Genomic DNA, 13,923 nt, shown 5'->3' on the forward strand with positions numbered 1-13,923 from the left:
CAGTAATTACTTATTAAACAAATTTTTAAAAACACTACTATTAATCGCTACCTCATGTCTCTGTTTATTTTGGAAAAGGAAGATCTTTAGTAAAGGATGAATTTGTTTTGAACTGCAGGCAGCATACATTCATTTGTAATTAAATATGATACAAGAGGCTTTCTAGTTATAATAATGAAACATTTAAGGACATGTGACTGCAAAGCTTTATTGAAATTAAAAAAAGAAACAACACAACAACTCAGATGAATGTTTAGTGATGAAAAACTGTTAGGTCAGCAATACCAATTCAGCAGTCTTGGGGAAGTATCGTACATAGAATTCGCCACAGTGTAAAACAACAGAGACTGAAACGAATAGTCTTAGACTAAAGTAGGTGGGATTTATTTAGCAGTAACACAATCATGACAATAAGTGAATAGATGCAGTATCTTTTAAGAATTGTTGTACTAGACATATTGTGGCAATTTTTGGTGTGCAATAAGCTGAAGATGACAATGTGCCATACCAGTCAAGTTCAGAACAGCTGAGGCAATTGGTAGCAAAAACAAAAACTATCCTGTTCTTCCCAAAGGATCCAGATTCCCTCTTCCATTTTCAGGTTTAACACTGAACTTTAATTTAAAACTTAATCCCCAAAGCAGTACATCTGGCAGCATCATCTCTCCTAAAATGCTGCATAGCTCTGTAATTTCTTTGTTTTCTTTCAAAGATGAAGAAGCAACCTCCAGCCTGTAGCTGCACAGACATTCTTTTATCATAGAACATAGATAAACATTTTTTTCCTCTTCATTTCACCTTACCCATGATAGAGAAGGAAGGAGAAATAAGAGAAGGAACGAAATGGATGGAAAAGGATTTCCTTTTTGACTCTGCCCAGGTTTATATAGCTACAGGAAAGCCAGTAAAAAGGGCAACAGTATCAACTTTTTAGGTGAATGTTAGGAGCATTATAGTTCTGAAGAAAAATTGTATTTCCTAAGGAAGCCAACTAGACATAAAACAGCACGTGAAGATGCTTGTAGTCCTGTTGTTTATGGAGATAGGAATCTATTTCCCTTAAAAGTGTTGAATGCAAGTGGCAAAGTGGAGTTCACAACCTTACATAAGTGAATTGATACATGTGGTTGCAATTTTGGCATTGAATGTCTACATACTCATGATTCTTTAAGCATATCGGAGTATATCTTTGTCGCAAATACATCTGTATCACAAGCTCATCTGCTCCAGCAGCTTTAAAGATATGTCTGTGCTGGTAAACAGAATAAGTCAGTTTTGAAAGTGGTCTTTCTGTCTCATGGTGTGACTGATGGAATATGCTGGCAGTCTTTCCCAGTGGGCAGTACACCAACATTTTTTTCTATCCTTATATCCTATATTATATATCCTTATATCCTATATTTTGGGGACTTCATGTTTTCAAACACATATAGATTCTCTTATGCTATACCGTATACTAATTTTCAGTCCCCAAACAACCTCTGTCAGGAAACAACACAATTTTCAACTTGCTTCAAACATTTTAAACTGCTACTCCACAAAATGATTTGTAAAGTGAAAATGAGAAGATTTCTCACCTCTATTCTATTGATCAGCACAGACATAATACTTTGTTCTCTATTAACTACACGCCAAAATGTCTTTAATCTGTATTCACCAATTTTTCTCAATTTGACAGCCACCTCTGGCTTGTCAACCTCTACTGGTCCTAATTCCATTTAGTAATACCTGGCTTTTCCATAGCATTTTCTTTTAATCTCAAAGCATGGCCTAAAAGTAATAAGAATATCAATGTCCTCATTTTTGCAGATCATAGATTAACCTTTTTTCCTGTCTTATTTATATATCCAATAAGAATAATTTCAGAAAAAAAAAGTCTTTTTACATTGTTCATGACAGTGTTTTATTTATTTGGATCTTCCTATCTAATTAGGGCTTACTAGATTTTAAATAGAGAAATTTCACAGGAAAAGAAAGAGAATGCTACAGATTTTTATTTAAAAAATCATATACATTTTTTTCTCCTAAAGGCTTAAAATTCTTTAATTAAAAATATGGATAAAGAAGGGCTAGAATTAACTCTTTGCCTTAATTAAAACAACAACAACAAAATATTTCCAGCTGTTAGTGAAGCAAGTCTCACTCAGCTGCTGGAGCATTCCCTGTTTTGTCAAACTAAAATGGAATAGCTTTAGAAATCAATTTCTAATAAAATAAAGTGATATCTCTCCAAATGAAGGACTTGCTGTGCACAGCTGCTCTTATGTTAACCATTAGTGGCAAACAAGTGTTGCTGCTATGATATTGAACTCTCCCAAGAAAGTCATTACTGAAGCAGGTACTAAGGGACTAGAAAGCCTAAAAAATCTATACAAAATGAATTTTAAAAGCCTTGAAAAACTAAGAACTTTTCTTTTTTTCAAATGGATCCGTATTTTATAGCTGACAGCTCCTGTTAACAACTCAACGTGTACAAGAGCCTTTAGAGTTCAAAAAATCAAAAAAAGAAAACCACAAAACTTCCCCAGTAATGCAACTTGTAAACAATCAATTACCACAATTAGTGTATAAGTTGAATAGTTCTCTGATTTTTAGGAGGAGAGGACATGGGCTGGCACAATTTTGTTCTAACCATACTCATGATGTGGAAAATCTTACAATATACTTGCTGAATGTTGTAGTTGTGCAAGTAGATCCACCTAGTTACAGGCTAATAAGCTACGTCTGTGGAGATAGCGAACACTGAATCCAGCAGACCACTTCATGCTGAAGTTCTAAAAATCTCCGTTTTTATAAAACACATAGAAATGTCCATAGTTTTCACTTTTAAGGGGGGGAAAAAATGCTGTCTTGTTGCTCCTAAACATCTTCCCAAGCTTTACAGTTCCTTTTGGAGAGTGATTATTCCAAATGAAACAAATATGTTTATGGAAGATGAAATTTGGTCTAGACACAAAGAGGCAGACAGCTGCCTGTAACCTGAAATAACAAAGTTTTTTGAGGGCCTAATTTTAAGTTGCAGGTTGAAGTATTTATCGTAGGTTCAGATCACTTTAGTTGTTTTGGGGTTTTTTGGTACCTTCAGACCAATAAAACAAAGGATTTGATTACATAAGGCCTGTTCTAGTGTAAAACTCAAGGCTTTTGACATGATCCTTATCTCTAAATTGGAGAGAGATGGATTGAAAGCTGGAGTACTAGTTGTATAAAGAATTAATTTAATGGTCATATCCAGAGGGTCATTGTCAACAGCTCTATGTCCAGGTGGAGGTCAGTCACAAGTAGTGTCCCCAAAGGGTCTGTCTGTCTTGGGACCAGTGCTCTTCAATGTCTTTATAAATGAGATAGACAGGTGTACGCTCAGCAAGTTTGCTGATGACAGTAAGCTGAGTGATGCAGTTGACACAATAGAAGGGATGGGTGTGATCCAGAGGGACTTGTACACACTCAAAAAACACGCAGGGCACAAAGGAATCTAAGGTTTACCAAGTGTTGCACTTGGTTCAAGGCAATCTCTGATATGAGTATGGGCTGGGAGAAGAATTCATTTAGAGCAGCCCTGCAGAAAAGGACTTAGAGGTCCTGATGGATGAAAAGCTTGACAGGAGCCAGCAGTGTGCTCTTACAGCCCAGAAGGCCAACAGCATCCTGGGCTGCATCAAAAGAGAGATGGCAAGCAGGGAGAGGGAGGTGATTGTCTCCCTCTACTCTGCCCTTGTGAAGTATCTGGTGTACTGAGCACCACTCTTACGAAGAAAGGTTGAGGAGTTGGGCTTATCTTCGACAAGGGAACGCTCTGTGAAAACCCGCCTTCCAGTATTTATAGGGAGCTTACAAGCAAGAGCGGACGTGGCTTTTTACAGTCTGGTAGTGATAATACAAGGGGGAATGGCTTTAAACGAAAAGAGGGGAGATTTATGCTAGATGTTGGGAAGAAATTTTTTACTCGGAGCATGGTGAGGCACTGGAACAGGTTCCCCAGTGAAGCTGTGGGTGCCCCATCTCTGACAGACGTTCAAGGCCAAGTTGGCTGGGATGCTTAGCAGTCTGACCTAGTGGTTGGCAACACTGCTCATGGAAGGAAGTTAGAACTAGATAATGTTTAAGGTCCCATCCAACGTAAGCCATTTTGTGATTCTGTGAAAACTGTTGGACTGTTTTGGGCTGAAACACATCTGGAATGCGATAATTGACATTTGTTACCTGCCTTACTATTAATTTTTAGCCTCTTTCCCCATTGTGTTACAGAGATGTAAAGCTGTTAATAATTCATTTGTGCCTTTTTGCTTCTTGTACATATATACCTAACCAGTAGAGCAAGGCAGATGTAACTAAGGTTTCACTGAGCAGGGCTCTCTTGAGAGCCTCCCCTTTGATGCTCACCTTTGCCTCTTTGTTTTTTCAGCACATACTAAAATCATCAAATGAGTTATAAATGGACAGATGCAGTCAAGATCTCCCTTGAGCAGTGCTTTCATTTAGGCTTCACCCTGGGATAACTTCTGTACTGCGTGAATTGCTTTTGTGTGTAATCAGTAAAAATGAGGCTTTCCACTGCAACTGTGGAAACAGAACAGAATAGCATGCCTAGCTGAAGCTTGAAATACAGACATCCCTACAACTTCCATAATGCAATCAGCAGAAATGGGAAGGATATCAAATCTAATGAATAATTTATAAAATATCAAATTAACTGTATGCCAAGCAAGAAAATCTTTAAAAGACAACATGAATAAAGCCTAATTTATGCAACAGAGATCCATGTAGTGTTGGCAGAGTTCGATACTATCCAACAATGAAAAACACTGAAGCGGATCTCTTCAAGACATTCAGTGAGCCAGATTGCAAGGCATCAAAATTTATGTTTTAAACAACAGGCTATATAAATAAAATTGCAAATCTCAAAATCACTGATGTTAGTTTCGTTAGGAAAATGTCCAGTGATTTTTTTTGCATATTTTGTGATTGCTTTCATGAGACTTTAGCCAGTAAGACCCAAGACAGTTTCCCTGAATAATTTTGCAGGATGTTATTTGTATGGTTGAAGCAAATGTATGACTCTTTTTCTAGTGGTCAACATTCTTTCTAATTATTTTATATAAAGTTATAATATCATAATTACTTGTTTTCAGATAGAAAGTCTTTGTCATCTCCAAAAATTCATAAAGCATAAAATCTCTAAGGAAGAGAAAGGAAGGAAGGAAGGAAGGAAAAGAATCTCATACAGACTCCTAGGTGCTTTTGGAAATAAAAGGAAAAAAAAAAAAAAAAAAAAGGAAAAAAAAAAAACAAACAGGCATGACTGATTTTCTTATTTGGTGGATCCTTGTAAGTTCAAGTTTGTATTAATTTTGCCACTTCGTTTCCAAAAGAGTATGGAGTACATCCTGTCCAGGCAATTGTCATTGACTTCATGGAAATTATGTGCTTACATGTTGCTTTGGATCATATTTTAGTAGATTTCAGATTTTGCAGGAAAAAATTACCTGGATCATTTCTCATATTGTCTTCTTTTACATAAAAAATGTAATCAAATTTTAGTTTAAAATTTAGAAAAGTTTGATTATAGTTCAAAATAGTATGTGAAGTTACACTGTCATTTTCTTGAATGCTATGGTATCAGATAAAATGTTCATTTAATGTTTATTGATCCTGGAATCTCTAAATATCCATGTCAGTATCTACTGTTAAAGCAAAATATGTTGATGTCAGAAGCACTCTCCTTCAGCTCCCATATTCAAATTCTCATTGAATTATCATTCGTATGCATTGGAGAATAAAGTAAGGAGTAAACCTTACCTTTCTCACAAGAGAAAAATAATAGCACTGAAAAAAAATAAAAGGTTTAAATTAAGTTAGTGGAGATTGCTAAGAGTCTCACTAGCAGAGTATGTCATATTTTATCTTTTGTTTTGAAATAAATCCAGATGGATACATTCATACAATTCTCTATTCATAAAGACTGTTCTAGATATGGATTAAGGACAGATTTGTTAGGATGTAGACTTTTATTGCATATTTTGTTAAAAGCCTTTGGTTTGGCCAAAGAGATCTATGTAAGTCAGTACCTTGATTTACATTTCTTACTTTACAATGTTAAATCCGTGAATTCAATGTAAATTTTTCAAGTCCTGGAAAGTTCATTTCATAGACAGATTTTCAGATGGAATTTCAACAACTGAGTTAGTCTGGATGGACACAGAATGTCTGAACATGTTCTAACCATGGATTCAGACTCGTGAGTTATTGATGAATTGAAGCTTTGTTAACCTAAGTAATTATATATATATATTATATATATATATTATATAATATTATTATAATACATAATTTTAGAAAATTACTAAAAAATGAAATTTATTAGCCTCAAAAATTCTGTTCTCCCATATCTGGAACTTTCAAACCTTTCTCCCTTCAGATCACAAAGAACCTGCCATTGTAGCATGAGTTCATATCCAATACAACTGTAGCATGAGATTCTTCAGTGCTCAGAGTACACAGCTTCTCTGTGGCTGTTATGTTGATAAATATCTTGTGGATTATGTTCTGTTTAAATGTGCTGGTAACTGATGCAACAACTCAAACTGTGGTCACTTTAGAAAGGATTCATTTAGTAAAATAAATTTTGAAAAGACATCTATTGCATCTAGTCTAAGCAGTCTAATTTTCTTTTATGTTCATGGATAGAGATGTCGTAATTCTTCCCATTTGTTTTAGATGGCTGCTTTGTTTCAGAAAACATCCTGGAATTGCCTATAGGTTTCCTTATTTCCTAGACAGAAGAATGATTAACAGCAGAAAATAGCTCTCTCAGTGCTGTTGGCATACAGTGAGAGACAAAATTGCAGAACATTATCTCATTTCATGTGACTTTTCACATTTTTGTGTTCATTAAGCTGTCAAATGGTTTTAAAAGACTCATTTTCTTTTTCCATAAGAGGAAGATGACTACCCTTGCTGGAAATCATGGTAGAGCTTAGATTAAATGCTTACAAAAATTTATTAATCTTAGCATTTTCCTTACAGAGACACAGATGTTTCCATCTTTTTTTAATTTATTATTATTTCCAGAAAAGATGACACTTTCTTGTCAGTTTTCTAAATTGCCTTTTTCGGTAGAGCTCTCTTGAGTTAGTGGGTAATTTTAATGTTTTAGACACCTAATAGAGCTTTAGATAAGCACAATCTTATTACATACAACATTAATTGACCAATAAATGTTTTTAAAATAAAGTCCTTTCTTGATCAGAAATAGTTCTTTTCATATTCTAAAATGCTTCACTTAATATTTTGGCCCCATTTAACTCAGTGGTTAAGTGTAGTCAGTAGCTATAGCTCGACATAATTTGACCCTTTAAAATGTTCTATATATTTTTTGCTACACTGTATTATATGTTTCAATTTATAGCAGTTTATAGTTCAAAAAGTTATTACAGAAATACAGGTCTTTCATCAATTCCAAATGTTGACACTCATATTTTTGTAGTACAAAGTCTGTGATGTTTGTTCATTATATTTTTAAGTGTTTGAACTTAAAGTCTTAAATTAATTCTACATGATGATACATGCTTTTTCTCCTATTTAGCTTCCCCGTGGGTAGATAATAGTCGAACTCCAAACAAAATAGATCTATATGATGTTCGCAGAAGACCATGGTAAGCTTTTTTAAAGAAGTGATGTATATGCATCTCTTGCTTCATGGATATGACACTGAAACATTTTGTTCTCACAATTGTCTTTACTTACAGATACTGCAATATTCTTTAAATAAACTCAGTTAACTATTCTGAAAAAAACAATGTTCAGATTATATTTCTTGTGATATCCAATATAGTATATCATATTGTTGCATTACATGGACTTTTTCATAGGTGGATAACTGTCAAATAGGTCTCCATATAAAATGAGGAATTTGTGTAAAAATCAAATGTAATTTGGATTATCAGAATAAGACAATTTTCCAGATTTCTTCAAGTGCTTACAAAGAAATCTCAGTGGTTTAGACCAGCTAAGGAATCAACAGATCAGTAAAAGACAGAGAATTGTAGGACTGTCTCTCCTTATATTTTTCTGTAAGCTTTTTGAGGCATACTGATACTTGATTAGTAACAGTTGAATGTGCTCTTTCAATGAATGAAGTATCTTTCCCTAAGCTGTGCTGATGCAATAATTTGTTTGTCATCAAGACCTTTAGGTGTGAAATAGAATTCATGTTTTTTTCATTATCAACATGTGGAAGCACTGAATTTTGGACATTATATTCCTATTTCCAGGTTCTCCTGTTATAGTTTGAATTTTGGTTTATTTAGGAGACAGAGCAAGAGAGAAAATGACAACACGTTTTTCTAATGGTTACAATAAGAGGACATTTTTTGGTTGAGTGGATTAATTTACAGATCTCAAAGTGTCTTCCATCACACCCAACAAATCTGTTTTCATTCATATCTTCTGTTTATTTCAGGTATATCCAAGGAGCTGCATCTCCCAAAGACATGCTTATTTTAGTTGACGCGTAAGTGTTTAATATCTGAACGTTGACGTTACAGAGATAAAAGTACTCAGATCTATTGAACAGATCCCTGCACACTGAAAGAAAGGAAGAGATAATTAAGAAGTCCTTGTATGCAAGGATCAAAAATCTGCCGTGGGCAAACAAACATAGGAAAATATATTTCCAAAAGACCAAAACAAACCTGAAAATTATTTGAACCACGTACAAGGAAGTGTTTTTTAAATCACTTTGATATTATTCTACTTTCATCTTCTTAATAATTACTAAAGTAATCAGTTGAAAATTTCTCACATGCATGCCAAGATTTGATGTAAAACACAAAAGCAGAAGCAAATTACTGAAAGCATGAAAGTGGATTTAATCATTTCATGAGCCTGAAGGGTGAGAATTATGCAGAGTTCACATTCTACTTACTTTACTTACTTATTTGAAGCTCAGTTCCTATAAATCATTAATTCCGGAGCAATTGAAATGATTTGCGTAGATAGACTTAAATAAATCTGAAATAAAACAAAAAGGAATTTTTTTTGGTAAATGATACATTTTTGATTTTTTTTTTTTTTTTTTTTTTTTTGTACTTATTAAGTTATTTAAGTTAGGTTATTTTGTAAGGATGAAAAAGAAAAATGTATCACATAGTACAAAAAAAAAAAAAAAAACCTTCAACAACCTTTTGTGATTTCAAGTGAAAAAATTCATTCAGTGTTTGATATGTATACTGAGATATTTATTACATGTAATGTAGAAAGTTAACATGAAAAAAAAAAAAAAAAAAAAGATTAAAAAAAACAAACCTCACCTCACCTTGATGAGGCTTCTTTCCTTTAGCTAATGTGAAGGGATTGAAGGAAACATTGAACTTGATGTATCAGACAAATCACCTTTTGCTGACCAAAAATGCTTAGTAAGAAAGTTTGCATTTCATGCTTTTAAATGTGGTGTTTACATATCTGGAGTAAGGTTTATCAGCATTTGTTATTTCTATACTTTACATTCACGTTGTCTTGAATTTAACAAGCTGCAATTTGAGTGTCTAAAAATCTAAATCTGTAAATTTTTGGGTAGGAATATAAAATGCTTATGTAATGCATTGGTTGAGATAAAAAAAAATCTCTCCAATAAAATGAAAAAAATAATGCATCATTACGACCCAATCTGAGCCACAGGATTTTAGCTTTGAGTAACTTTTATTCTAATAATGTTATAACACTAATGGTTTGTTGGATAATTCAGGAGAATGATTGAAAAGTCAAGTGTAAAGGTTGCTGAGAGTGCTGGTTGGTGCTTTATATTTTCTTTTAAAAAATAAAATGCTTAAAAGTAATCTTTTCTGTTATCCTATGGATTTCTGTTAGGAGCGGGAGTGTCAGTGGATTGACGCTGAAGCTGATCCGCACATCAGTCATTGAGATGTTAGAGACCTTGTCTGATGATGACTTTGTGAATGTAGTTTCAGTGAGTATCTGTTTTTTCAACAAAACCTGAATTGTAACAAAGCCGTGAAGAAACTATTTTCAATGCTGGATTTGAGATGCTGGAGTATTAACCTGCTAGGAAGCTTAAAAAATATTGCAAAATACTACAATTGACTATTTTCTTGAAATAACAGGATTCATAGTAGCCATGAATTCATGGGAATGCATTTCTATAAAGGCCAATCAACTACAGTAAACAAGCAGTTAAAGCAAAATTCATCTAAATAAACCTCTGCATAGCCAAAGTCTGCCTTCCAATGCAGAGGTCTGTTTAACGTATCTTCTGTTTGTTCGGTACATGCATATCCTCTTGGAATAGTTTCCTGGGGGTCCCCTCATTTCATTTTTTTGTACAGTAGTCTGTTTTTTAAGACAGAGTGATACAGAGGAGGTAAGGGAGAATTCTTTCTTTCAGACTTCAGCCAGTTGAGGTACTTATGTTAATTGATGCATCACAAAAGAAGATGGACAGTTGTACATCTAACTGGGCCAAGGAGATATTCCTGAGAAGTTCTAAAATTCATAATTTGGTGGTACCAAAGCAATGTTTCCCATTATAATAATATAATAGGAGAGGGAATGCATGTAGGTACTTAAAAATTTATGTGCACAGGGATAGTATATGTATGGTATTGTGCAGGCCCAAGTACTCATGCAAAGACATTAGGGTTGTTATTGATATCAAATGAAGGAGCTGCTGGCTTTTTTGAGGTTGGATTTTCAGCAGCTGAGATATTTCAGAACATGGCTCAAACTTCAGTATGGTGTGTGATTACTACAAACTTGACTATTAGTCTTAAAACTTAAGTTCCTGTAGGATAGAGTTTTTAAATAGTTCCTTATAATAGCTTTTTATTTTCTTTTTATTTATTTATTTGAAGTGACATTTCAGTCATTCTAATATTTCTATGGAATTTAAAGTGCAAATGCCTAGTTTTCAAGAAGGCTGAAGGCAAAATTTGGGGAGGGGGAAGTTGGTATGAGCTACTTGCATTTTTCAGACTCATACCTTGGATGTCATAGTCTAGCTTCAGGGAAGTCTTTTTTGTTCTTTATTAAGTTGTTGAACTGTAGAGCTTTGATTCTAAGGATTTAGGATAGGAGTGCTGGCATACTCTTAATGACAAGAGACAGTTTGCATGGTGAGTAACTCTGCAATGATTTTGGAGGCAATTTTCAACTTCTACAGATGTGTTGTAGCCAGCCTGCAGGGAGAAAGACCTGAAATATCACTATCAGAAATCTCTTTGAACACCACTTATTGCTTCATCTTTTGCTGTCAGTCTAGCTAGACCTTTCCCAAGTAGTAGAGAGAAGCTCTTATTTGCAATGACATTTCCTTTTTCCAAAACTTTAATAGTGGATAAGATTTTTTTTTTTTTAATCTAAATTGCAGTGAAAGAAATGAAACTCCTTTTTTTTAAAAAAAAAAAAAGAATATCAGCTTTGTGTAACGACATTAGACAGCTTAGCTCTTATTATGTGTTCTTGATTTTTAAAAATAGTCAACACTAATACTAAACTGATGGAAACTGTTTACTAACAATAATGAAGCTATACCAGCCTTTGCCATTGGAAGATATGGACCCGCAATTCCTTCTGATTCACAATTTTCCAAACTCTTTCCTTCATTTAATCCCAGCTAACCAGAAATTTTATATCTTAATGTTGAGGCAGAAAGTCTTAGACTTAGAGTATTTAATTAGTTAACATTCAGCGCTTTCACAGTGGATGAGATTTGTTTTTTTTTTTTTTTTTTTAAAAAAAAAAAAAAAGACTAGAAATCTGTGAAAATATTCTGCAGTACATTTTATCAGTGGTTGGTAGCTGGCAATATGTAACGACCTTTCTTCTTTGAATGAGCATATTCCTTTAGAGGACCCTGTTGGATGTTGGACTGCAGAATTGAAGAGGATTTTTCCACTGACCTACATTCATCATCTTAGGAATACAGTGCTCTCAGAAACGTAGATACTAGAATGTACCATCTCTAAATATTTTATAAAGTGTTATTTGTTATTGCACATTTATAATTTAAAATTCCATATTAAATCCTATCGGTATTGCAATTGTTTTTGTATAACATGTTTTCATGTGTTTTGATGACTTACGTAGTGAAATTGTGTAATTTTATTCTGTTGTTTTCTTTCTGTAACAGAAAGCAAATCGCTTGTTGCAGACAGAAAACAAATGGCTGTACTCTTTCAAGGTATAAACATCAATGTTTGTGGATTTTTAGGATTTTTCCCTTTTCTTAGGTTGTTCAGTTTTTCCACAGTCTAAGCAAAGCCTCAAATCAAAGTTAAGCGTCAGAGAGGACACTGCTTAAAGAAGGTGATGAATTACCATGCTCAGTAGTATTTGCTCTTAGGATTATTTACAGAAACATATGCAAATGCATAACTTTATATAGCATTCATCCATAAAAGCAGACTTCATTGGCTAAGTATGAGAAAACCGAGATGCTAATTTTCAGTTTACATAGTATTAATGAATTGATATATGAACACCGGAAATTACCTACAGTATTTTCTTTCCCTCTTGCATCTTTTGGCCAAGAAATCAACAGTTGTTTTATGTCTTGTTAGATTTAATAACCGTAGAGTGCTTAGTAATGAGGTTTTGAGTTAGTTAAAGAGCTGTTTTACTGCTAACCTCTGCCAAGATGTTGTCCCACAAAACCCATATGCATGGTGATTCATACCCACAACTGAGGCATGGATTTAAGCTCATGCCAATCACTTGTAGATACTGACAGTACAATTTAATCAACCCTGCCTGGTGTGTATAGAAGTCTTGGGAAGCAAAAAGCTTAAAAGTAGAAGTGCTAAAATATGTTAGTTCTACTGACTTAATATAGTTCTTGCACTTACCTAGGGAAAAAGGGCTGAATGAATGTTAAGTCACATAAAGAATTCCAGGGGTTAATATGTCATGATTTCCTCTGGGATTTGCATTTTTTTTATCTGAATAGCTGTGCTTTGTTGCAGAAAGAAAACCTGCTGTTAGAAAGAGCTTAAATGTATGAGTAATACAGCTGTTTTCCCACTAATCCGGTTATATGCTTTGATAGCAATAAGTGGTAGATGATAGGGGCAGCCATTCCATCCCAGCATGCGATGATTTAGTAACTTGGTTTCAAATATTGACACAGAGAGTGTAATTTGTTGATGATGGTGAGTAGGCTGTGATTTGCTAAGGGAATGTATTACAGCTTCCAATCTGTAGAGGTAGGAAAAACCTCACATATGAAAACACAACTTATAGGAACAGACATGCTAACAGTTAGAAATGGTGTGACTGCTTAGCCTTCATAAAAATGTAAAAAAAAAAAAAATTAAAATAAAAGTATCATTTGGAAAATGTATATTAAATATTTTAAGCGTGCTTGGAATAGTATGTACATTGCTCTGAAAGTAATACCTTCTCTTTATTTCCATGGAAAGTAGAAAATACAGAATCACAGAATCACAGAATTGTAGGGGCTGGAAGGGTTCTTTAGAGATCATCTAGTCCAGCCTCTCTGCAAAGCAGGCTGTACAGGTAGGTGTCCAGGCAGATCTTTAATATCTCCAGAGAAGAAGATTCCACAGCCTCCCTGAGAGCCTGTTCCAGTGCTCCATCACCCTCACTGTGAAGAAGTTCATTCGCATATTGATGCAGAACTTCCTGTGCTCCAGTTTATGCCATTTCCCCTTGTCCTGTCCCCACAGACAGCTGAAAAAAGGTTGGCCGTGTCCCTTTGACTCCCACACTTAAGAAATTTATTAACATCAGTAAGCTCAACTCTGAATCTTATTTTCTCAAGGCTAAGGAGGCCCAGTTTTCTTAGCCTTCCCTCATAGGGGAGATGCTCCAGGCCTTTATCATCTTTGTGGCCCTCCACTGGACTCTTTCCTGGAGGTCCTTGTCTTTTTTGCTCTGGGAAGCTCAGAA

General features: G+C 34.5%; 1 protein-coding gene across 4 annotated transcripts in view; it reads left to right on the forward strand.

Annotated features, from left to right (window-relative positions):
• CACNA2D1 (calcium voltage-gated channel auxiliary subunit alpha2delta 1) overlaps positions 1–13,923 on the forward strand; it is a 356,843-nt gene that overhangs the window by 256,799 nt on the left and 86,121 nt on the right. For all 4 annotated transcript variants that reach the window (XM_042872959.1, XM_042872960.1, XM_042872961.1 and 1 more), the window contains exons 8-10: positions 7,586–7,655; positions 8,462–8,512; positions 9,868–9,967. In XM_042872959.1, coding sequence (XP_042728893.1) covers positions 7,586–7,655; positions 8,462–8,512; positions 9,868–9,967 — 221 coding nt within the window. The remainder of the gene's footprint in view (positions 1–7,585; positions 7,656–8,461; positions 8,513–9,867; positions 9,968–13,923) is intronic.

Source organism: Lagopus leucura, unplaced genomic scaffold (genome assembly GCF_019238085.1).
Source record: "Lagopus leucura isolate 7727_CA_CO unplaced genomic scaffold, USGS_WTPT01 Super-Scaffold_100008, whole genome shotgun sequence".
Classification (NCBI taxonomy): domain Eukaryota; kingdom Metazoa; phylum Chordata; class Aves; order Galliformes; family Phasianidae; genus Lagopus; species Lagopus leucura.